At 32.4% G+C, this 25,008-nt stretch overlaps 2 protein-coding genes across 3 annotated transcripts in view; one reads left to right on the plus strand and one right to left on the minus strand.

The window, feature by feature from the left end:
* Nucleotides 1-24,793, plus strand: part of LOC134240502 (inositol hexakisphosphate kinase 1-like) — a 37,558-nt gene extending 12,765 nt beyond the window's left edge. Inside the window, exons 1-6 of one of the 2 annotated variants that reach the window (XM_062722594.1) lie at nucleotides 15,251-15,515; nucleotides 18,319-18,521; nucleotides 18,770-18,908; nucleotides 19,450-19,625; nucleotides 20,202-20,377; nucleotides 24,311-24,793. In XM_062722594.1, coding sequence (XP_062578578.1) covers nucleotides 18,347-18,521; nucleotides 18,770-18,908; nucleotides 19,450-19,625; nucleotides 20,202-20,377; nucleotides 24,311-24,745 — 1,101 coding nt within the window. In that variant the 5' untranslated portion in view covers nucleotides 15,251-15,515; nucleotides 18,319-18,346 and the 3' untranslated portion in view covers nucleotides 24,746-24,793. Of the gene's footprint in view, nucleotides 1-15,250; nucleotides 15,516-18,318; nucleotides 18,522-18,769; nucleotides 18,909-19,449; nucleotides 19,626-20,201; nucleotides 20,378-24,310 lie in introns of those variants that run through there. The other variant, XM_062722593.1, reaches the window with a different exon arrangement.
* LOC134240529 (inositol hexakisphosphate kinase 2-like) lies at nucleotides 962-14,280 on the minus strand. The gene is made up of 6 exons (XM_062722628.1): nucleotides 14,165-14,280; nucleotides 6,291-6,493; nucleotides 6,026-6,164; nucleotides 3,629-3,798; nucleotides 2,008-2,183; nucleotides 962-1,407 (listed from the first exon to the last, which is right to left on the minus strand). Exons 2-6 carry the CDS (start codon nucleotides 6,463-6,465, stop codon nucleotides 991-993), a joined length of 1,077 nt encoding a protein of 358 aa, XP_062578612.1. The 5' UTR covers nucleotides 6,466-6,493; nucleotides 14,165-14,280; the 3' UTR covers nucleotides 962-990.
* Nucleotides 24,794-25,008: the final 215 nt, after the last annotated feature.

Consider the following 25,008-nt stretch of genomic DNA (forward strand, 5'->3'; position numbering starts at 1 on the left):
ATCTTTTTCCTTGACATTAAGAATAAAAAATAACTGTTGCCAAACATGTGATACCTACTTCTATTTTAAAAGTTTAAAGATTGTTCTTTTTGCATAAAAATATATTACTATATCGGGTCTATAACACGATATTACCAAATTTACATAAATAATTTAACTTTGGATATTTAATTTTTTGTTTTTCTTAATTTTTCAGGATATATTAGTTATTTTCATATGCTTCCTATATTTAACTTTTTCTTATTTTCACATATAATAAAATTGTCTTATAAATGTACAAAATGATACAAAAATAAAAAGTTTTGTCGTTTATAAGAGAGAAAAAATACTTTTTATGGACTTAAATTTCCATTGATAGGAAGCGTTTAAAAGATAAAGTTCTAGTTTGTTTAAAAAATCATATTTATTTGTTATATTTTGAAAACATTATTAATCTAACTTACATTTGAGTCTTCGATTGTGTAAAAATTATAACTAAATTCATTGTCCTATTATAATTTTGAGAGGCAGAAAAGAAGATATTTTCATACGCCACCATTCCGCCAAAAATATAGTTCCTGCTAGTTTTCAAACACAGTTTACCATTTCTATTTAAAGTTGTACAATTGTGATGAGGAAAGAAAAATATGGTCTTTTAAATTCCTTACACCTTAATATATAAGACATGTAAGCAAATATACTTTGAATGTTTCATCTAGTCAAAAACCAGAGAAGAATCCTACCTTAAACTATCAGATTCGTCGATGAAACATTCCTTTTGATGTCATTTACTAACAACATCAGAAGTTTCATCACTATATGACTTATATGTGTATAAAAAAGTAGAGAACAAAAACTGAATAAGCCAAGGTCTACAATGAGGGAACTATAAGAAACACTTTGCTCAACCAGATAAACAACTCTTTATTCATAATAAAATTCCTGGGCACGTCTTCTAATAACCCCGTCCACAAATTAAACTGAGTGATCAGCGCTCTTCTAAAATAACATTCATCGCATGTTTGTAAAAACATCAATTAAGCTTTTCAGTCCATACAGATAGCCCTGGTCAGGCCCGGTGTGAACCCTGGTATCGTTCTGAAACCCACTATGGGTGCTGTGGGCAAAATCGATCATCCGAACGTCCACAATGTTAGACTGGGCACTGGCCTCCTCCACGTCCTTGTCCTGTGAACGGACGTCGTACATGACGAGGAGAGAACTAGAGTAGAAACGATACGTGTCCAAAGACTGGACTTGTCCGTGAAGGTCTTTGAGTTTTTTAATGATGGAGTCCAGCAGGTCTTTCCTGGGTTCATACCCATTGTGAAGAAACTGTTGTAAGGTCTGTTTAAAGCCATCAACCCCCAAACTTCTCCCATAGTACTTATTTACACAAATATATTTATCGCTGTCTTCTTGGTAAACCTGAGAAAAAAACAAAAATATTTCAATTACATTGGATCATAAGATCATACCATGAAACCCTTGTATTGAGAAATTGCACAGCCATCAACATCTCATCCATTTGCCTGAAGTTTACCTTAGTACACACTCAGATGTTAAGTTGGCTTTTATACAATGTTGTGTGACATCAAATAAAATGGATATATGAAAAAAGTGCTATATAAAGACAAGCAAGTAAATGATTTAAATGATCCCTATGCCTTAACTAATAACCTTTTCAGTTCATAGCCTGTATACTGGTTTAGTTCATTGCATCCCGCATACCATATCCCCTAACTGATGCAATTTACCATACCACTATCATTGAATCAAGTAATTATTTACACGCTTCAGACCTTGAGTTTTGGCCAAATGTAAGAACCTCAATGAAATATGGTCACTAACTGATGTAATTACTTGCATCTTACTGATCATGACCCTTGACTTGGTTTAATAACCTGCTTGATTCAAAAAATAATTAGTAGACTGCCTGTCAACTTCAGGTGATCATAAGTTATTACCTCCATTCAAACTATAACCCTAAGTTAGTTGTAACCCTTACACAGATCTAATACCGTGTACCTTCATCCCACACACCCTGACCCCAAGGCTGCTGGAGGTTGTGTTCTGACATTTCCTAATAGCCTTCTCCTTCTTCTCCGGGGAGAAATCATCTCCATGTTGCATGGTTCCCATCTTAAGATCTATAATGCTTGGGTGACTGTATTTTGCTGCCAAATTCTCTAACAATATAAACTCTTAGGTATTTATTAAGGATTATTTTATTATATGTGAACTGCATACGGAGTTAATATATCTCAGTCGATTCGATACTAAAGAGCATGCTCTACGTATGAACAATTTCTAAAACGGGGTAAATTATTGAGAAACAAGTTGATGAAACAAGAATACCAGTAGTTGCGTTTTAAGTCATCATTCCGTAAGTTCTATGGTCGATATAATGACCTTGTCAGCAAATACAATTTATCTTTGAGCTGACTGACGTTTTTCACATCTCTGATGTTTTGGAGGTTCGTGTTTTCTCTACTCTTATATTTGTATTTTTAATGGACTTTTGAGCTGCAATACAGTTCGTCAATTTCATGCATTTTATTATATTTCGTTATAATCCCGTTCGCGTAAAAAGTGGTAGATTGTATAGTGATCGGGATGTCCTTTCGTCCGTCTGTTTGTTCATCTGTCCGTCCGACCGTCTGTTACGCTTTCGGTACCAATCTCATAACCACAATTCCTTCTATACCACTGAATGAAATTTAATGAGACTCAAAGAATCTTTGTTACATAGTACCATTGTATTTTTTAGCGGATACATATTTCTGGTTTCTCAGCTTTCTGCCTAGAATGAGCCAGCGTTTAAGATATCTATTCTGAAAAATATCTTAAGAAGAAGGCTCTCTCATCAATGTAACGACGTCTAAAATGATGCAATATTTATACCCCCCGCTTGAAAAGCGGGAGGGTATATAGTAATCGGTATTTCCGTCCGTCCGTCTGTCCATCTGTACGTCCGTCTAGCTGTCCTTCCGTCTGTTACGCTTTGGGGTACCCGTCTCTTATCCGCAACTCCTCTCATACCACTGAATGAAATTTGATGAAACTTTCACAGAATCTTTATTACATATTGCCATTGTGCACCTCCTATTTTACTTTTTGATCCGACACATATTTTGGGTTTCCCGGCCACAGGAAAACATGGACTTTTTCACCAGTTAAAACCATATGGGAGGCGGAGGGTATCATTTAGTGAGCTCATCGCTCACAGTACCTCTAGTTTTTAATTAATTACACCAACTTTTTCGCAAGTTATACATTTTTCTGCAATTTTTTAACCATTTTTAACCATTTTCCCCGCATTCTCAAGGGAAAAAAATCATTATTTACATACATAATCGTGCCATTGCAGGTGAAAATCCATCTTCAAAAAATTATAACCAATATAAAGCAGTAAAGAGGGCATAAAATACCGAGCCCTGGAAATTCTATCAAGCGCATAGGAGTAGTTAGCATCCCCTATTTACTGATTACAAGCGCAATGAGCCCTTTGTATTGATCGGGTAGAAGAAACATAGATTAAAATCCCTGTAATTTTAACTCATTTATTAGTACCCTGCCTTTGTTTAAATTTTGATAGCTAACAACACATATGTCTTCTGTCATACCTTAATTAACGCTTGAAGGATACTACAATGAAAGGCGGGGCTCTGATTAACCTTCCTCAGTTTTTTCAGCATCTTTCCATGACAACGTGAAATCCAAGGGTTGAGATTTTCTGGTCTTAGCTCATAGATAGAGTCTGGATTTTGCGCTGCTTGACTATTCATTCCATTTTCACCATTCATAACAAGTTGCAAACTAGAAACAGACAAGAACATTGTTCAAATCAAATTGAAAGGAAATTGATATGGCAAAAACTTATTTATTGTGCTAGATATTTCTTTTAATATTACTTTACAAAGATTCAGGTGCATGGTAATTTTTCTGCATGCATGGTTAACAATTCTTGCAATGCAGAAAATGCAAAATATGATCGATCGATTAATTGATTGATTGACTGATTAACTGATAGAAGTTTACATTTCTTGCTAGATTATGGCACCCATATGAGACGACACCAGATGCCGATAACGGGCTTCAGACCTTAATTAAGCACTCAGGAGTGTTGAGCTTTGTGGGTTGAAAACTGTAAGTGAGTTTTAAGGACAGATGATACGTTTCTCAATAATATATAATTTTTTCCAAGATTTCGTCACTGATCTTTTACAACTTTAATAAGTTTACTCACAAAAAAATTGAGGCACCTTACCAGGCATTTGTGCAAGATAGCATAGGGTAGTGTTTCTTAAATTTTCCATTTAGGGAAAAAAATTCATATTCAAATTTTGTAGGGTTGAAATTTTTTAAGACGATCAGAAACTGATTTAAAAACCAGAATGTAATTAATATTTTGAATATTTTTTCAGAATTTCAAAAATATACATAACATATATTTGAGGAACGTATCGTCTGACCTCAATGAAAGAAATTAATTACGAAGTACGAGGGTGGTTAGAAAAGTTCGAGGACACACTGAATTACGGAAAATCTGTTGTGTACTGTGAAGTATGACCTATGTCTGAATAAATTCCAATATTGTGTTTATTAGTATGTAAAAAATCAGGTCCATTTAATAAAATCTTGAAAATTTAAAACGATTTTAAATATGAGGTCATGGGATTCACGGAGCAATCACTTGACGTAAGGCGACGTGACAACCAGATTTCAACCCGTTAAGCTTTGTCGTAGTTCTAAAAATCTTTCACATTTCTTCAGATTTTTCTTATCTTTTTTCCAGTTTAAAATTGAATATCTATATCAAGACATGTTACTTTTCTACTATAATGTCTTTTGTACTGATTCGGATATTATTAAGATCAAAAGTCTATGCAGTTAATCGATGAGGTATGGAAACTATGCAAAACCTTATAGGCACAACGTCGATGCGATACGGGGGTATTGAAGTATCGATGGAGTTAATCATTGAAAATGTTAATCCTTCCATTTTTATAAAGCTACAAACATTTGAAAACTTTTGTCTTTTGTATGTGTAGGATATTCCCGGCAGCATCTTGAACATTTTATATCTTTTTAGACATTTTGTTGTCTGCACGCATAATTTTTACGTAGTGCAGTGCTCCATGACACTCACTGACGTTCCGATTTTTGGCTATTTTTTACGCAGATCATTTATAAAATATAAAACATATATTTAATTCAAATAACGTTCCATGAACACTTTAACCATAAAATATATGATCTCTTTGCGCTACAATTATGTTAATTTTTCATGTGAAGCAAGTTTTATTAAAATAAAAAAGCTGTATTTTTTTCAATGATCACCGGAGAGTGCCAAATTTTTGTATATTTATTGGAAAATAGGTTAGGATTTTATCTGGAAAGTTTGACCGGTTTCGTGGAAATAGCGCGCTCACAATAGAACTTTTACATATTGTACTTCGGGTTTGTTTCCACGATGTTCACTAAGGAAAATACAAATTTTACCTTTTATTTTATAGTCTCCGATATATGAATAATTCCACAACAATGAATAACCATTATTTCTATGACCATTCCGCAAAAGCTTTTGTTATTTCATGTAGTTATAATTGCCTCCGTTTTCTTTTTAACATCGGGCTCGATGCTATATGATGTTCTATAAGCTTTCGTCAATGACGAAAATAAATCTTACATTTCCCTTCTTAATTGGTTATCATAACTTATTTCTTTTATATCAACTTTTGATTGATTAGATGATGTTTTATGGAATAAATAAACGATTGTTTTTGTCAGTTTCATTAAATAAAAATGCAAGTAGCTTAGATCCATCAACCAGAAACGCCACTGTACTTACGTTTTTGCTTTTTAATGGCTGTTATAGAAAATTAAAGTAGACTTTTAATTTAATGTACGATACTTATCATGCGAGTGAAATACGAACATCACCTTATACCTAGTGTGTTGTTACAGAATTAAGTAAGTACGAACTCTGTTGCACCCATTTCGGACTTTGTTTGCTAAATGTTTTAATTATAATTATAGATACCTGCGTTGACCCTCTTTTTCAGCATTTCTCTCTTGGTTTAGCTTGAGGTTCTCACAAGTAGGTGACTCCGGCAAAGAACGATGATAAAGGATCGTCAAGTAACCTTTACCATTTTCACAAACCTTCCCCTCTATTGTTTCTAAAAATAAAACAAAAGACATGTGAAAAGCATTTGATAAAGAAAAGCTGTTGTAAAATTTGACCAACATTTTATTTTGCTTTATACTAGGTTACTGGATGACGAGGAGAGTGTTTAAATCCTTACCTCTGAATTCTGCAGTGAATTGCTTGAGGTTCTGTGGCAAAGTCAGGTAGAAGTCCTTTTCTTTGGTATTAAGTGGTTTACACAAAGTCCAGTCGTCAAACTGGAAGATTCCAGTTTGTCCACTGACCTGGTGCTCAAATGGCTGTAATTGGACCGATTCATACCATTCTCCCATATTACCCGTGGTTCAATATTAGATATATCTGAAATTTTTGCAACTTTAATTTAAAATGATTTATTTTTTAATGTTAAATAAGGAAAATATAAGGAACAGTGTCCTAAATTTTGAATAAATCTAGTATTACTAAAGGAATGGGGTTATTGGGGTTTATCCAATATGGATAAACCTGGTTATTTCGTGCAGCTTAATGTTTTACATGCAAAGATAGATAACTCTTAGTTTCTTAACATTGAACGTCATAAATCATCGGGCTCGGTGCTTAAAAAATTCTTGATATTTCTTGTATGCGCATGTCTTCTAGAATATTCCTTTTGAATCTGTAAATTGAACGAAGCAGACGCAAAGATTTAATGCCATGGGAGGGAGGCAATGTTTTTTGCTTGTGAATATATATCACGTATTTAAAAAAAGTCTTGCATTGCCATTTAACAGCTTTTCAAAGGATTTATGCGCGTAAAATGTGTATTGAAATCTTACTTTAAATACAAATTACATTTGTGGACAAAGAGAAACATTTTCAGAGTACTGATTTATCGTAGTTACTTGCACATATTTGTGCAATGTCTAAATAATATGAGTGAAAAATACTTTTGTTAAGACATTTTTCTGGTATTTTCCCCATTGTCTTTATTCATTATTAATAGAAAATTGAGATCAAACAGCCATCAATTTTTTGCACAGCTTTATTTTTCTAGCTTAAACTCCAGCTACAAAATATATGCAGATACAGGACAGTGATCAATATTAAAATCCACTGAACTTTAGATCTATCAAGAATCCTTTTTCGACCGATCAAGAATTTCACATTTTCATATTGAATTTGGCTACAGAGTGATCCATGCTACTGATAATTGCAAAGGCTTCATGGCGGATGTGACCGGTCGACAGGGGATGCTTACTCCTCATGGGCACCTGATCCCACCTCTGAAATTTCGAAGGGTATTCACAATCTTGTATTGTTTGTGTATTTTTTTAGATTGATAACTTTTCTTTATATTCACCCCTTTAATTCTGTCAAAAGGAGTTACAGTTGATTACTCAAATAATTTACATACTACAATTCATCGATAAGGTGTAAATAAACAATAAGACATATAATTTTTTTTTACAAAAGTTTCCACCAACGAAATTCCCCATGCTATTATTATAAAAAAAGTCAAATCTTAACTCATAAACCTGTAACAGTTATGAAAAGAAAACCATCTTCCAGCATTAATGAATGTTTATGAAACACTATGAAATCATTTTAATTCGTTGGGGGTAATTTTTTTGGATAAGCAATTTTAACCTGTTCGTGGGGACGTAATTTCGTGGGTTACTCGCATATATGATGGTTCAATAAATCAATATGCTAACAAAATAAACATCCGTTGGGAGCTAAATTTGTGGATAATGGTGATCCACGAGCATTGGTTCCCCCCCACCAACAATGATGATTCTACAGTAAGTATAGCGATAAAATTCATTTTTTTGTTTTGAAAATATTTACAACTATGGCCAACAACAAGTCAATCTATATAGTATTTGTATAAAAAACCTTACTTGTACAGGGTCAACTTAAAAAAATGATTGCACAAATTATTGGCGTCTTGAGCTTTTCAGCATAATTTAGTGTGTAAAATATATCGACAGACTTCCCCCAAAATTTAGGTGTAACAAGAGGTACTATGAGCACAGAGCTCACTAAATGATACCCATATCTCTCATACCATTATAATGGCAAAGTCCATGATTTGTTCTGGGAGACACGAAATGAGTATCAGATCAAAAAGGAAGATAAGAGGTGCACAATTGCAAATTGCATTATATAATAAGGAGTGTGTGAAAGTATCATTTAATTTCATTCAGTGGTGAATTTAAGAGGTGTTGCGGATGAGAGATGGGTAGCCTTCAATAATTAGAGAGAATAGCCCTGTTCATGTTTTGGTATGGAAAACCCGAAGTATGTGTCTAGTCAAAAAGTAAAATAGGATGGCAAAATGGCACTACGTAACAAAGATTCTGTGAAAGTTTCATTAAAATTCATTCAGTAATATAAGAGAAGTTGCGAATAAGAGTTGGGTACCCCAAAACGTAACGGACGGACGGACATCCCGATCACAATATACCCTCCCACTTTTTAAAAAAAATATGGGGGATCTTTTAACTCATTTTATAAGAATATTCATTTTGTCCCATCTTCAACAATTTAAGGCGCGGATCCAAGAATATTAACCTTGGGAGGTTTCACTGGAGTAATTTAAAATGATTTAAATTTAAAAAAAAATTTTCACTTATACGGTATGTAATAGACATTTATGTCATTAAGAGTTAATCTCTCTTATCAGAGTATCGATGTACCTTAAGACATAGCAGGGGTGTTGAGTGAACAGAGCTAAAACTCGTCATCCATGATTTCAATGTTAAAGTGGCAATTTATTATTATTATATGCTGATATAACATGAATTGAATAGAAAGGCCATCTTTCAACTAATGTTTGATAGTCCTCTCCCGACTCAGGGTAAAATAAATTTATTGGTCGGAAGGTAGTTGGGATTTTTTTCTTAAAAACTTTATTAACATATGTGTTATCGGGAAAAGACCCAACAAATCTTGTCCTGGAATATTAAAAGTTTTGAGTCGGAACATTTTTAGTTCGTCGGTCGGGAGAGTGCAACTTTTTTTTTGTAGATGGCCTCTAGTTGCTTTTATTTTTCATTTTTCCAATAATGTATAGGGCCTAGCTTATTATTTTTTTTTAAGACGAGCAGAACTCTTTTTAGTGGATAGCTCGACATGTTTGTTTAATAAAAAGAGCTTGAAACTTAAAAAAGAAAATAATAATTTATAGTGATTTTTTTTTTTGGGGGGGGGGTCATTTTTAGTTGATCGGTTGGTAGCTGGAAGCTAAAACAAATCACTTTTTTGTAATTTAGGCTCAGATTTCTTGAATTGCATTGTTAACGCTTACAGGTGATAGTGCTTTTTTCAGGTATCATTAATACATTCTCAAAAGATGTCGCCATATCAATATTAATTAATCTTCTATAAGAACATCGAAGCGCCAGTGGAATATCAATAGATCATATTGTCTTTTCAGCCTAGACTATTGTTTTTTTTTTTGTTTTTTTTTTGTTTTGTTTTACATATTTTAAGCATAAAATCATTGTCGGTATAATGCTCAAAAATAAATAAATAAATACTGCGTGTATCTAGCTGTATTTTATTTCTATAAATTGTTGCAAGTTCAATACAAGTCAAAGTGACTTTTTATCGCGAGATTTCAACATTAATATCAGTGACTACTGTTTTTAAATGTATTTAATCTATTGTTTTAAGGTAAGGTTTGCGTTTACAGGGAGATAACTCTTGCGAATCACCAAAGCGTTTGAAACAGGCGAATTTAAACCAGCGATGCTAAGCATCTCAGTAACGAATTTCCTCTGTCATACTTGATGTTTGTTGTCACTAATTGTTAGGACTAAAAACAAAGGACGTTTTCAGGAGAAAGTCTTATAACAAATAAAAGCAAAGGAATCTTAGAAGCCTTTGAGATTAGCGTGATGCATGTGGATGAACCAATAAAGGAGGACTTGTTTATTTTCGATACGGAACGTGGCAAGTTGCACGGCCATTCCGATCAGAAGAAAGTCATTGACGCATTGTGCTGTTGTGTGTTTCTCGCTTCACCACTACACTAAAATTTTAAGTGAGAATGGGAAAGAAAAAAGAAAAGACCTGAGAGTATCCTGTAAAGTATTATGCTATATGCAGTCCGAACAGGGAAGAAAAGTCACGGTGCATTTGACCATGTCCAATGATGATGTTGACAGTTTGATTGTTGATAGTATTTTCATCAGGTAATATTATTTAACCATTCATTTTACTGAAAGTTATGAATGATCTACTGACTACGGATTTAAAAACGATGAATAAACGGTACAAGGAATGAAGGATGTCAGGATGTGACTAATATCCCAACATTGCCAAAAAATAAAAATGCATTCATTCAAGAATTTATGAAAAATAAAATCCTTGCTTTTTAGGCCTAATATCTGTAACATTATTGAAACAGGTATTCAATTGTTCAAGTTACCTTTTTAAATGAGGTTTGATTTTAATTAATATCTCATTTTCTAATGAATAAAAAAAAAGATACAGATTGTGCATGACAAGAACATTAATTTTCTTGATCAAGCATTTGCATTTCACTAATTCAATCTGTAAATTTTATAATAATTTCAAATTGATTTTTCATTTATTATATTGGAAATTTATTCATTTCATTGAGTGAATGAAACTCAGTGCAATTCCTTATGCAATTCCAAAAATGCAATTCCTTAAATGTTATTGTAAAAATGAACACTTATGATTTCAGATCATGGGTCATTAATTGGAATAGATAAGAACCAAAAACAAAAGTACTTCAGTGTTTCCTTAAAAGATTTGTGCCATCAATCAAAGTAGAGGACTAGAGGTCATCCCATATCAGCTCAAGAATATTAAAGAAAGTTGGATGGATCAAGCTAAGATGTTGAACCAGACATGGCAAAATCAATGGAGATTTGGAGAAGAACTTCTGACTTGTTATACCCAATGTATATTTTTATGTCTATAGATTATAGAAGAAAATTTAATGTTTAACAACATCCTATCTAGTATATACATGCTGTTTTCCATATATTTAGAAAATATGTGTATGTGATGATTACAGTGCATGCTCTGTTTGTCCATCTTTGAATTTGTTTTCAGTAAAATAAATGTATACACCATAGGTATTAATTTAAGGTTGCTTTTGTTTATACTTACATGTAACAAGTTTCTTAAAAGGGGTTAGTAAAATTGCAAGGAAATTAATACATGAACAATTAAGATTAATATTTTTATTCATTAAATTTTGTTCTTACCAGGACCTAATATGCTCAAATAAGTATTTCTGAAAACTGATGAGTTTTGTACATAAATCTGTATTGAACATGTATAATTATATCAACTGTAACAGTTTAAAACATGACACTTGGAAATTGTAAGGTTGTTAATTAAGTAGGAATGATAAGACCAGTTTAGTAATCTACTAAAATTAAAATCTTTCACAAATACATGTACATGTAGTTTATTTTAAAATTGTTTACATTTATAATCTTTTAATTTTTTTCTGTATTTTGATTTTAAAAAGGAGAAAATTTTGTTATATTTAAATTATTTCATGGATATCAAGGAGATATATTTATCACTGTAGCATTGTTTCTTTTCCCTGTTCTTGACAAATATTTTTGACAGTGTTATGTCATTTTGCAGAATTTGCCTTTTTGCTGAAATCAGAAGTACTCTGTAAACTAATTAAAGTATGAATTGATGTCACTTAGAATTCATCTTTATTTTGTTCTGTCTGATATTTCAATTTAGATTCTCAGACTACCTAATCCACTGATTGAGCTAATGTCCATGAAGTGTAGAAATAGGCCATCTTTAAAAAATGTTTGGTTGTTGGCTTCTCCAGACCGACTGACTAAAATGACCAGACTGAAAACTTTTTTCAATGCAGGGCCGGATTTTTTTTCTTTTTATTCTTCTTATCCCCCTTAAAAAATGTTGTTGAAGAATTTCTCACCTACCGACCCAATAATTTTACCCTGAGTCAAGAGAGGGCAAGCAAACATTACTTTAAAGATAGCATTTCTACTCTTTGAAGTAAAGAAATCATTTAATTATAAAAACAGCAGCTTCGTGGATGCAATGCTTACAACATTTCACTCAAAAAATGGCATACATGTATAATGACAGTCACCAGCCATAACTGAATAAAGATATTTTGCTACAAAGATGTCTAGAAGTTACTACATGTTGGACTAACTAAATCAGCATGAGGTCAAATTCATAGGCTTTTAATTGGTTTAGTTGCAACATGTTCTGAAGTATGTTTATATACATAAACATGTTACTTCTAAAGGTGTTGCAGTATAATTCATGGACAATTTCATCAGAATATTCAGATGTAAAGATTGCCATAAATACTAGAGTTCTTCCATGGAATAAATTTTTAGACCATCATGTAGCACAGGAAGAGTTTTATTTTGGAATATTTTTGGCCAATTTATGCCTAAAAACAATATCAAAAATAACATTTAGTCTTTAACATTCACCATGACAAGGTGATATCAATGTTGTCTTTAAAAGTGTAGAAAAAGCCTGATTTTTATGTTCCGAACCCATAATATAGCCCCTGTTTCCATGGAAATAATATTGGGGACATACATATTTTTTTAGTTCAAATTAATGAAAATGATCAAATTAATAACTTCATGGATTTTGATGGAATCGGTAGATATGTAAAACGTTGATTTTTATATTTTTGTTGCCATGGCAACGGTTTCACTTTATCAAGGAAAGTTGAAAAATCTTCTTTTTTACCCAAATGTTCACATTTTTGATAACGGAAAATTAAAAGTTTAAATAATAGAAGCATGAATTATACTAATTCAGGTCATTTTAATTATAAAAGTTTGATAATTTATAAAATAAATCAATTTTTTCAATGAAAATAATATTCGAGGTGAAATGTGAAATACGTTAACTTTGGCGTCATTTACTAAAAAAATGGGACGGGCAATATCTTTGAAAATCATATTAAATGATGAAGCTAATCTCCCTGAATAAATTGATATATAGCATGTGTGCATATTAAAAAAAATATGAGTTGGAAGGAGACGCAAACCTTACCTTAATTTATTCTAACAAATCTTATTTTTTTTTTAATTATAAATACATTTTATAAAAACGATGTATATTCACAGATCTCTCTCTCTCTCTCTCTCAATCGATCGATCGATAAAATATTTATATGCATGTAAGTATCGCCAGGGGAAATAAGTGTAAACTGTCCGAGGACTATGGATCATTAAAAAAACTTATGCTATGTCGCGCCAAACTTTACAACGCTAGCGTACTCCTAAACCTACGTCATAATTTAACGTCAATGTAAAGAAATATGACGTCATATCTAGACCAGTACCAATTTGAAAATAAAGGCCCATACTTGTGTCGAAATTTAGATATTACTGTATTTAATTTAAACTGAGATAAATGATAAATAAACGAAAAAGTTCAACATGTATTACAAAGCGACATTTTTGTCGGTTTGGCGTTGACACGGTAAACGACATTTTTGTCGCTTTGGCGTCGAAAGGGTTTTAACATTCTGATTTGACACACACGTACTCTGAAATCGACATAAAAAGATGCTTGAGTTTCTGAGTGACAATGTCTATGTGGTTTTGGAGACCAGGTCTTTCAACAATCTATTGTAAGTATCAAATATGACAGTTGTGTAAACAGAGCCAGCATATTCGTTCCCCTCGAACTTATTGCACTGACAATCAAGAAGCTCTTTCTTTCTTTTTCTTTTTTTGTTATGAAACGCATCTACATATAAGCTTTCAAAATTTCTATTTTGTGCTACCTTTAATCTGAATTACTAGTAATATTTTACAAAAAATATTTAGCCTGCACTTGGTTCAAAAGTTACAGATAAAAAAATTAGAAAATTTAAAGATAGCCTCAGAAGATTAAAAGAGCCTTAATTTTAATTGCTCAATTTAATACAAGCATGGCACACGTGTTCTGAATTTGTCGACATTTTTTCTTTCGTTTTGTGTGTATATCAAAAGCAGTTTTATCATAACAGTTCTTATGAAAAATAACTAATGACTATACCTGACTTTCTTGGCTTACTCCAATACATACGGAAAATAGCGTACCATAGATTGTAGATGCATTTCTTGCAACTGCCTGTGTGTTAAGTGTACTATTTTACAATATTTTCTAAAGAAAGAAATATAAATATATAAATTCGCATGAAATATAACGCTAGTATGCAAATTGATAAAACTTTTATATATGCTGAAAGGAAAAAGAATATGCTGGAAATTTAAACCGCATGACCGAAAATTACAAAAACTGGTTACATGAGAATCTTGATTACTGAGCACTCAAATAATGTTCAGAATTACTCAACCGTGAAATGTATGAATTCATATAGGGAACGTGGAAAAAAAGTCAAAAATACCTAATATATATTAGGTATATTATACTGTGCATAGTGATCAACTTGTGAAACATTTCCACGACTGATCTAACAAAGTGACACGCTGTTATTGTAATGATAGTAAATTGAGTACAAAGTATGAGTAAAATATGTATAGGAAAAATTGTAGATAAAATATGAAGTATATGTAAATAAGTAGCAAAAAAATAATATGTTATTGATAAACATTCGATAGATCATAGTCAAAGGTAAGCAGTAGATGCAGAAGTTAAAAGTTATACCGTCGGAAGGATCAAACGAGTCATTCCACCCGCATACTTGTACAATGCGCCAGAAGTGAGTCCAGGACGGACCACAGTGTCATTGAGATCCAAAGAAACAGCCTACATGTGCAGTTATATAATATAGACTTTGAATTTTAGAGTTTTATTTCAAAAAACAACATTTTGTATAAAAAACTAATGATGTAAAACGTAATAAATGTTATTAATACACTTAACAAAACTTCTAAGTTTAAGTCTAATAATACAAGTTATCCCTGTCAAAGACTTTGTTTCAACTCACTTGTAGATATTTGTAAATAATTTATTGCATGATTATTTTGCAACACAATTAAAAGGCCGGCAAAAAACCCAGTTTCTGTTTTGGTTTCATTTTGCATTTAATATAGGGATAACTATTTTCGATCTCTTGTTTAGCAGTACAACGAACCATTGTTCTCTTGTTTTTTTCTCGATGGCAGTGTGTTTAAATACCAGAACACAGTTTATCCTATTTACCTTAAAAGAAATTAAATTTTTGGAATGCAATTTTCGTGGAAATACAAGTAATTTAATACATTACCCAGTGTACTCTGAAGATATGTTAATGAAATATATGAATATAACTAACAGTATTCATACATTGTCAATTCTAAGCAGGTGGATTTCCGTGATCTGTATGTAAAGTAGATTCAGAACATCTTTGATATTATCATACGCAGTGGCATAAGTAATCAATCAACAGGTACATGTGAGTTTGGTAAGTATGATCAATACTATGTTATATGTTAAAATGATTTATAAGAGCTCAAGATGTCTGAAATTGACATGATTTATCATGTTTACTTGCTAAATTACGCATTTGTGATTATTTTTACTTTATTCCTTCTTCCCGTCAGCCAAAAGCTGTTCATGTACTTTCCACGAAAACTAAGATCCGATGACCACAAATTAATATAGAAAAAAGTAACGATAGTTTCACACAAGAAAATCTTTAAACTTCTAAAAGAATTTAAATTAAACTATCAACTGTTACAATACTTCAAAGGAATGACCAAAAAAAAATAAACTTGAACAGGATGTTTTTTGGTTTTCTTTTATTTAAAATACATGAATAAACATGAATTGAATGTTTATAAAAAAAAAACAACCTCAGAAATAGTTTATTCTATACAAACAAACATTTCCCCCCTTGAAAAAACTTTATATATGAAAATTGCTCACGAATTTGTAATATTTGAATAAGCATACCTTAAATGTAAATAATGGCATACAATATGTCTGAAAAAACGCAAGAGGTGGGATCAGGTGCCATGGAGGAGTGAGCATATCATGCCTACCAGTCACATCCGCTGTGTACTCTTGTCATGATCGGGAAATAACGAGAATTTCCAACAATTCAGTGCGAAAATAAAGACCTAACAATTAGTATGAAAATCGCCAGGTCGCATTTGACTTTATGATAGGTAGTACTTGTTGACATGGTCATTAGAATTTGCGATATTTTGACTTTGAACAAGATTTTAATATTCTTATTTCATCCAATTGTTTGTCAAATGCTTGTCTTAGAAAAATTCATTCGTTGAGCAAACCCTTCTTTATCAAATTAACTGTGGACATAATTTCCATATGCAAGTGATAAAGGTATATTTATACATTTAAATAAGGGAAGTTGACTATAGAAAATTTAAAGTCATCATGATAAGGGTCATGATAAAGTCTCGCTGTTAGGTTACCAATGATGTATTTGTTCTATGCATGTCGTACTTCTAGGTATCTTTTATTTCGAGCTTACTTAAGGAATGAAGCTTATTTCAACTTTTATACGATATAACATAATTTGGGACAGTTTACGCTTTATAAATCACGAAGTCCAAAGTTAAGTTATATTGTATAACATACGTTGAAATAAGCTTCATTCCTAATAATTCAATTTCAATGTAGACATAAAGACATTTTTTAATTTCCTCCAGAAAAACGTTTCAAATTGAGTATATTTTAAAAATAACGTCAACTGCAGAAATACGTTTTTGAAGTAACTCATTGTGACGTCGGTAACTTATGATATACGAGATGGATTTAATATTTTACCTTATCAAATGACTTGTTACATCTAAAATTAACATTTGTCGATGTATTGACAACTGTTATTAATTAACAATAATTATTTCCATTCATTTGTCAATAAATTCCAGTGAAATGCAAGTTACCACAGAGTCTGACATAAATCTGTTTCATATTTGGATATTTTACTCGACAGTCTTAAGGAGGTTGGCTCATTTCATCAAATGTATCGAGAATTTTTTGTCAAATATACTTTTAGAATCAAAACACATATCTTAATAAAAATCATAACAAAAAATGGGGGTCAGTGCGCTTCTTGTAGCACTACAGACTAATTAATATGACCTTTTTGCATTGTAATTAAGTCTAACTCATAAATAATTTTTCAAAGTTTTTCCTTCAATATTTTTTATCCAAATGAATTATTGGAACAAACACAGTCTTCTTTCATCTTGAATAGTCACATTAAAATTTGTGACAACAAAAATAGTTTCAATTTACTTCGCTTAGTGAATAATTTGACCTTTCTGCTCCCAAAAAAATATTTTTTTTCTGATGTTCAAAATTTAAAAAGCAATAAAATCATTTGAAAGTAATGTCATTTTTTTTTAATTAAAGCTGAGTGGTTAAATATATCTTATATTTTCAGAATATGAAATAAAAAGTGGGGGTCTGTGATGTTGATTTTAAATATTAGTAAGCTTTAAGTAAGTTTTAAGTTTTAAGCTTAAATGTGGCTTTTTTTTTTCAAGGACCTTTAGGATAAATTTAAAATATTTACAAATATGATGATAGAAAAGTAAATTTAAATTTGATATATAATTTAGGACCAGCATAGAACATTTCACTACACAAAATTATTCTTTGTGCAGGCTGCATGTTAAAAAACAGGAATCCAAACTTAACAATACTGAATGCTTCGAAAGAGGAAAAATTGATCTGTTTCTTCTAAAAAAAAAAAAACATTCCGCCACAAAACATAGTTACACACCAAATGTTTTCTTAATGGAATTTAATCATGGGGTTTTAATTGAATATAGTTAAATTAGCAATATAGAATCCAAATTTATTGTGAGAACTAGAAAAATTATGTAGAATTTTTTTTTAATAGAAGCTAAGCAAAAATCTGCTGAAAAGCTGAGAAGCGACCCTCGTTCAATATTTTATTTCATTTCGATACTAATTGCTAAGTATTCTGAAAGGCCCAGGGCGCCTATAAATCAATTTGCTTATTTTATTACTAAAATTAAACTGTTAGTGATACAAGTCAGTATTTTATCGTAGTTTGTCTTTTTGTTGGCAAAAGCTGAAAATATATATTGTTTAAATATTGGTTGCGTTAATATACTAAAGTACTCGAATATTTCATTATTTGATACCTGTAACTCCATTTCTTCTTTTTACACATCCAATTTTCTTTAAAATTGAAGCCACTAACTGTTTTCTCTAGTAAACAATTGAAATAATTTCATATTTGAATTTAAATAGTAATTTTTCAGACATATTTGAAATTGAACCACGGGTAATATGGGGGAATGGTATGATTCGGTCCAATTACAGCCATTTGAGCACCAGGTCAGTGGACATACAGGGATCTTCCGGTTTGACGACCAGACTTTGTGTAAGCCACTTGCAGTCAGGGAATACAACTTCTACCTCACCATGCCTCCAAATCAAAAACAATTTACGGCAGAGTTCAGAGGTAATAATGTTAAATTCTCTATCATCAATATCCACTATATCCAAGTATGAATGCACATCCTGTATATGTAATTTCCACTTCTGGTTTTGATGAGACACATAGACCTTACAGTAAAAATCTATTCAGATTTTGATTGATGAACACACAGTAACTATAAATATTGAATGTAATGTTTTAAAGAAATATCTTTAGAATATATTTTTATCATACAATACTTTTCTAAAGCCTTCTTTCTTCTGTCTTTTTAGAAACTATAGAGGGAGAGGTTTGTGAAGATTGTGAAGGTCACGTGACGATCCTTTGTCATCGCCCTTTGTTCAAGTCACCAAGTCATGAGAAAGCCAGACTAAACCAAGAGAAAATTGCAGAAAAGGAGAGTCTTCGTAGGTATGTACATGTAATCAGAAAGATAAAAAAAGACTCTTCCAATGATTTTAAATGGAACTTCCAACTTCAATATTTATTTTAAAAAATAAGGACATATTTAAGTTTACTTGCATACGGTGTAAATTGTTAGCACGCAACCATTACGCTTTATAAATAGGGCCCAATAAAGAACCATTTGTGTGTGATTTAAAAAAAATGAGGGACTTTCGGATGAAATCTCTTCCTTGGCACCTGATCCTACCTCTGATGTTTTAGAGGATCGTTTTTGATCTGCTCCTATTTTACATTATTTCATGGAATTTTGATCTGAAATACTGGTCCTTATCTCTGTATGTTTCTTCTTAAAAAAAGCAGAACTAGGAAAAATTATTAAGATCCCTTAAAGATCAAATTCTCTGATTGCCAGTTAAGTTCTGATATGGCACCCCTTATGGGCTTAATAATCTTGCAAAGGATGTAAAATTATGTCAATCGAGCAATCAAAATTATTTTGCGTTTTCTGCAGCGCTTGAATAATTGCAATATAAAATCCTTGTTTTAGTTTGCAGCATTCATTGAACGGTCAAGATAAAAAGAAACCTCAGACAGACCCAGCAGAAAATCTTGACCCCATCTACGATCTCAGACCAGAAAAGCTCAACCCTTGGATTCCACGTTGTCACAAGAAGATGTTGAAAAAACTGAGGAAGTCTAATCAGAACCCGGACCTACACTGTAGTATCCTTCCTTCTGTAAAACATGACACAAGACATCCTTAAATATTTCTTACCTCATACGTAGATATATAAGCATATTTACTTACCCAACTGTTTTTTTTTTAATCTCTTTATGAAATTTAAGTGTGTTGATTTCTTCATAATTACGTTATGTACGTTTTTATTTTCATGTAAAAATTTTAAAGAATCGTTGTCTAGATTGGCTAGTTGGTTTGCTTTGACTGGGACATTAACGACATTTGGGGGCGTGGGATGACAGACCACTTCTACAGAAATTTAATCTTTCAAAATAACGTATATTTAGCTGTCAACTATCATTTGGGCATATATTTTAGTTTTAAAATTTTATCATTTTGTATATTTATAAGCTCTCCTTTTAAAGGAGAGAGAATGGCTAAAAATGGTTTTCAAAGAGAGAATAAAGTTTTCAAAAGAAATAAAGTAGTAAATATTACGTACTAGTATATAATAAAATATAATATTAATATAATTGATGATTATACTACGACTGCTATATATCAAATTTTCTTAAAGTGAAAGTCGAAGCAGAGAAAATAATTCTTAACGAACACTTCAGAGTTTATCTTGTTGGAGAACGTGGCAGCTCAATTCTGTCACCCGAGTATTCTGGACCTGAAGATGGGAACCAGGCAACACGGAGATGACGTCTCTCCGGAAAAGAAAAAGAGATTCATGAAGAAATGCCAGAACACGACCTCCAGCAGTCTCGGAGTCAGGGTCGGTGGAATGCGGGTAATTTCATAAACAAACTTTAATCTACACCACCTAAGAATACTTTTTTGCTATTTTTAAAAGATTTTTCCTATACATTCCTATATCATTTTTTATTGTCCATTGTAGCTTTTATCTACCCCAAGGGGTCTTCATTTGAAAATAAAAAACTGAATCTACACTATCTGACAATGATTCCACACGAGTTTCATGTTTACAAACCCACTGGTTCTTAACAAGATTTTTTTAAAAGATGCCATTAATTTTTCACTAATTCATAATCATCTCCCCTTGGGAGAAAACGTGGTCCTTCATTTGAACAGACTTGAATCCCCTTCATCCAACAATACTCCGTGCCAAATTTGGCTGTATTTGACGCAGAAGTTCTAGAGTAAAAGACAAATTCGTGAAAAGTTTACGACAACGACGACGGAAGACTAGGGACAAATTTCAATTAGAAAAGCTCACTTGAACCTTCGGCTTAAGTGAGCTAAAAATAAAAGGAAACTGGTCTCCAAATAGTGCGTATATGCTTCCATTGAGAAGCTCCAACATCCTTAAACACCAATCTCAAAGAAATTATGTGTGGAAAGTGAAAAAAGTCTTGTAGTCAAAATGTTGAAAAAAGTTATAATGAGTAAAACAAATAGAAAGATTTTTATAACCCCCCGATCTAAAATGAGAGGGTATATACTGCCTGGGATGTCTGTTCATCTGTTACGCTTTTGGGGTACCCATCTCTTATATACAACTCCTCTTATTTCACTCAGTGGAATTTAATGAAACTGTCAGAAATTCTTATTTTACTTTTTGATCTGATATTTATTTTGGATCTCTCAGAGCAAACAAAGAACTTTGCCATAATAATCATAAATGGGAGGCGGGGGTATCATTTGATGAGCTCAGTGCTCACAGTACCTCTAGTTTATTTTGGATTTCTGAACTTATAAAAGTACGCCATATATGAGAAAGATATATGCCTTTAAAATTATAGACACGATGGAACTCGTAAATACTCACCTTCACATTGGTCATTTGCAAAATTATTTTGCTAAAAAACATTCTGATGTTACATACAAGTACTCTGAAGTTGATATTTAAAGATGTTTGAGTGTCCGATTGACGATATCTTTGTGCTTTTTAGAGATCATGTTTTCCAACAGTCTTCCCATGGGTACCAATTGCGCCCCGTTATAAGCAGACTTATTTTTGTATTCATATGAAGCAGAAATGGTGAAAAAAAAAACTACCTAAAAAGAGGAAAACACGTCCTGCTCTGGCCTTTAACTCAACATTTAGATATATCGACGACCTATTGTCAATAAACAATGGCTATTTCCATTCTTTTATCAATACGATTTATTTGGGTGAGCTTGAAATAAAGGATAACTCAGAATCTTACACATCTGTTTAATATTTACATATTTTGCTTGAAAAGGACAAACAACCAAGCTTTATGACAAACAAGATGACTTTAATCAATTGATTCAATACGCAAGAGCATGCTCTATGTATGAACAATTTTTAAAGTGAGATAAGTTTTTGACAAACAAGTTGATGAAACAAGAATATCAGCAGTCTCGTTTTAAGTCATCATTTCGTAAGTTCCATGGTCGATACAATGACCTTATCAGCAAATACATTTCATTAAGTCAAATGCTGACTGGCGTTTTTCATACATATTGTTAAGCCATTATTTACACATTTTTCTGTTACTTTGCATTCATGACAAGGAGCACCCTGCGGGTGTGACCGGTCAGCAGGGGATGCTCACTCCTCCATGGCACCTGATTCCACCTCTGATGTTTTGGAGGTCCATATTTATTCTGCTTCTAATTTGTATTGTTTAATGGATTTTGAGCTCGATTACTGTTTGTTATCTCCATATATGTCACACGCTTCTTTCATTTATCTGTAAATTGCTAAATATATATTTTGTCAAACTTTGATATACTTATGCAAAATAAAAGAGCTATATATGGTAAGAGTCATTTTTGGCCCCCTTAAAATCAACATTTTAGAATGCTATTCATATATGCATAATTGATTTCTATTTTGTAGAAGAGATTATATTGAAAATATTTTCAATACATTTTTGACATTTATATGCACTCACAGGCTAAATATGATGTCAAAAATTATGCAATTTTTGCAATCCAAATATAACAAGACAAAAATGGGCTTTTTCTTGATATTTTTTCTTATGGGAAACATAGAACGCAGCTTGGAACATGCAAAATTTTTCTGTGAGTAATACGTCTTGTATAGATACATCTTTGGTAAAAATATTAAGCTTGTTTTAGTTTGCGCTCAATATTTTCTGGAAGAAAGGCTGCTTGAAAATAAGCAGTTTTAAACAAAATATGCTAAAATGGCAGGAAAAAGTGAACTTTATGATGTCATATTTCTCAATTAATGGCATTTTGATCAAATTGAAAATTACCAATAAAGGTCACATGTATAGTCTTGCAAATTAAAACTATATATAAAGTAAAATTAAGATATTCATTTTAAGGGACCATTTGAGACACTTATCATATATTGATTTTTAATAGAATAGAAAATAAGAGTTAACTTTACTAGTAATCTCTACGTTACGCTATAATTCTTTTTTTAAGGTTAGCCGCAGATCTTTGGCTCGCTGGTTTAAAAAGAAAAAGGGATGGACACCAGAGACCCACAGTGCTATCCATTAAAAAACTTTCATTTATGAATAGCACTCAAAATTTTGCTGTTTTTCAATTTATTTCTCCGAATATTTTAAAATATTTCTTAATTTTTGTTGGGTTCCATTTCGGGTACAGATGGCCTATTACCAACCATTCGGGATAATGTTTTGTTATGAAAGTAGTAAAAGAATAGGAACACACATTTACTGATATTTTGTGGTGGCAGCTCAAATATACCAAGAAATTTATTTTTTAAAAGGACGTATTTTTATGCAAAATAAATGTTAACTTTTTCATGGGTGGTATTGCAGCTCTCTGGTCGTCCATTCCATTTTTTCTCTGACCAATGAGCTGTAGATATGCAGACTATGCAAACAAAGTTAATTTTTCCCCCGTTCACACAAAGACGCCGCTTTTACTACGATCAAAGCGTGGCCGTAGACGTGCCTGATCTTGATAAATTGCAGGAGAAACGTAGTGGAGTCTTCATAACATCGTGGAGAGATCTTTGTGATCATAGTAAAAGCGCGGTAAAAGCGTAGAAACTTGTGGAATACGCTCCTACAACGCTCACACTACGTTCTTATAACGTTCCCACTACGATTTCTCTGCGTTCCTGGCGATCATACGAAGACCTACAATGACATTACGCCGATCCTATCACGACCTATCAGGCAGCAGTTTGTGTAGCGCTGATATTTGAAAAAATCATCAACTAAATGTAAAGAGTGACACTATATTTGACGATCATTCGCAGTTGAAAATTCGAACTGTTTACTTCTTGTTTTAGTTGCATTTGAAAATGCCATATAAACTACATGGTTAAGGCCGTAAAAATTCTGCGGTTGCAGATATACATGTACATCATCGCCAAAATTGTCCTAGAAGCGGATTTCAATCGTTAAATGATTGGCACTTACAGTCATCCAGGTCTGCGTAGCGTCAAGATATGATCTTGAATGTCGTAGTAAACGCAACCACTGGTCGGCAACGATCTGCATAATATCGTTGTAGAAATGTGTTAGAGCTCGTTTGACGTATGGGCATCGTAGTACGGTATAGTACCATAATTTGCCAAATTACTCGATTTAGACACCGATTGGCACCGATCCGCCCCGATCCAAAATATTTTTTCAGATCGTGGCTTGATCAGGATGATCGTCATTAAGTGGCAGCCCTGTGTGAACGGGGGGTTAACCCTGTTAGTATGTAACACTTGGCACAAAAACAATGTGACATACCACAATTTCATATTACATATATATACTTTTAACTTGTTTTTAAGGTTTACCAAGCAAACTCTGATAAGTACATATGTGTCAACAAACGTTACTGCCTAGGTTTGAAGGTCGATGGTTTTACACAAACCATGCACCAGTTTCTCCACAATGGGTTTGAGCTAAGGAAGGACCTGCTTGACCCAATTATTGAAAAACTCCGAGACCTTTACCGACACATCCAAACACTTGACACGTATCGTTTTTACGGCAGTTCTCTCCTGATTTTGTATGACCAGCGTTCTGAAGTAGAGGACCGAAAGACGAATTCGAGATCGGTCAAGGTGCATGCGCAGAACAGCCATGTTGAAATTCGAATGATTGATTTTAGCCACTGCACCAAGAGTGGATTTCTGGACGACGCCATTGTCTATAATGGCCCTGACGATGGCTACCTTCTAGGGCTGACGAGCTTAATCAAAGTTTTTACTGACATGAAATGAACAGTTTTTGTATATTTATATTATTAAAATATATGGTGCTGAAGGAAACTTTCCATACAGTGTGTGTAATGTGAGAACTAAATTAAATAATACTACTTTAATATACAATCTAATTTCTATATTTTCAAGTGATTTTCAAGGACCAAAACATTTCCCAAAAAGTCTTTAGTAGTGTATTTCTTCTGTACTCTCAATTGTTGAGTTTGATTACAATGGAAACAAAAATTGTCATTAACTGAATAGTCTCAACAGAGAAACGTAAA

The sequence above is a fragment of the Saccostrea cucullata genome, unplaced genomic scaffold (assembly GCF_032062105.1).
Source record: "Saccostrea cucullata isolate Sc308-1 unplaced genomic scaffold, CSIRO_AGI_Scuc_v1 ctg175, whole genome shotgun sequence".
NCBI classification, from domain to species: domain Eukaryota; kingdom Metazoa; phylum Mollusca; class Bivalvia; order Ostreida; family Ostreidae; genus Saccostrea; species Saccostrea cuccullata.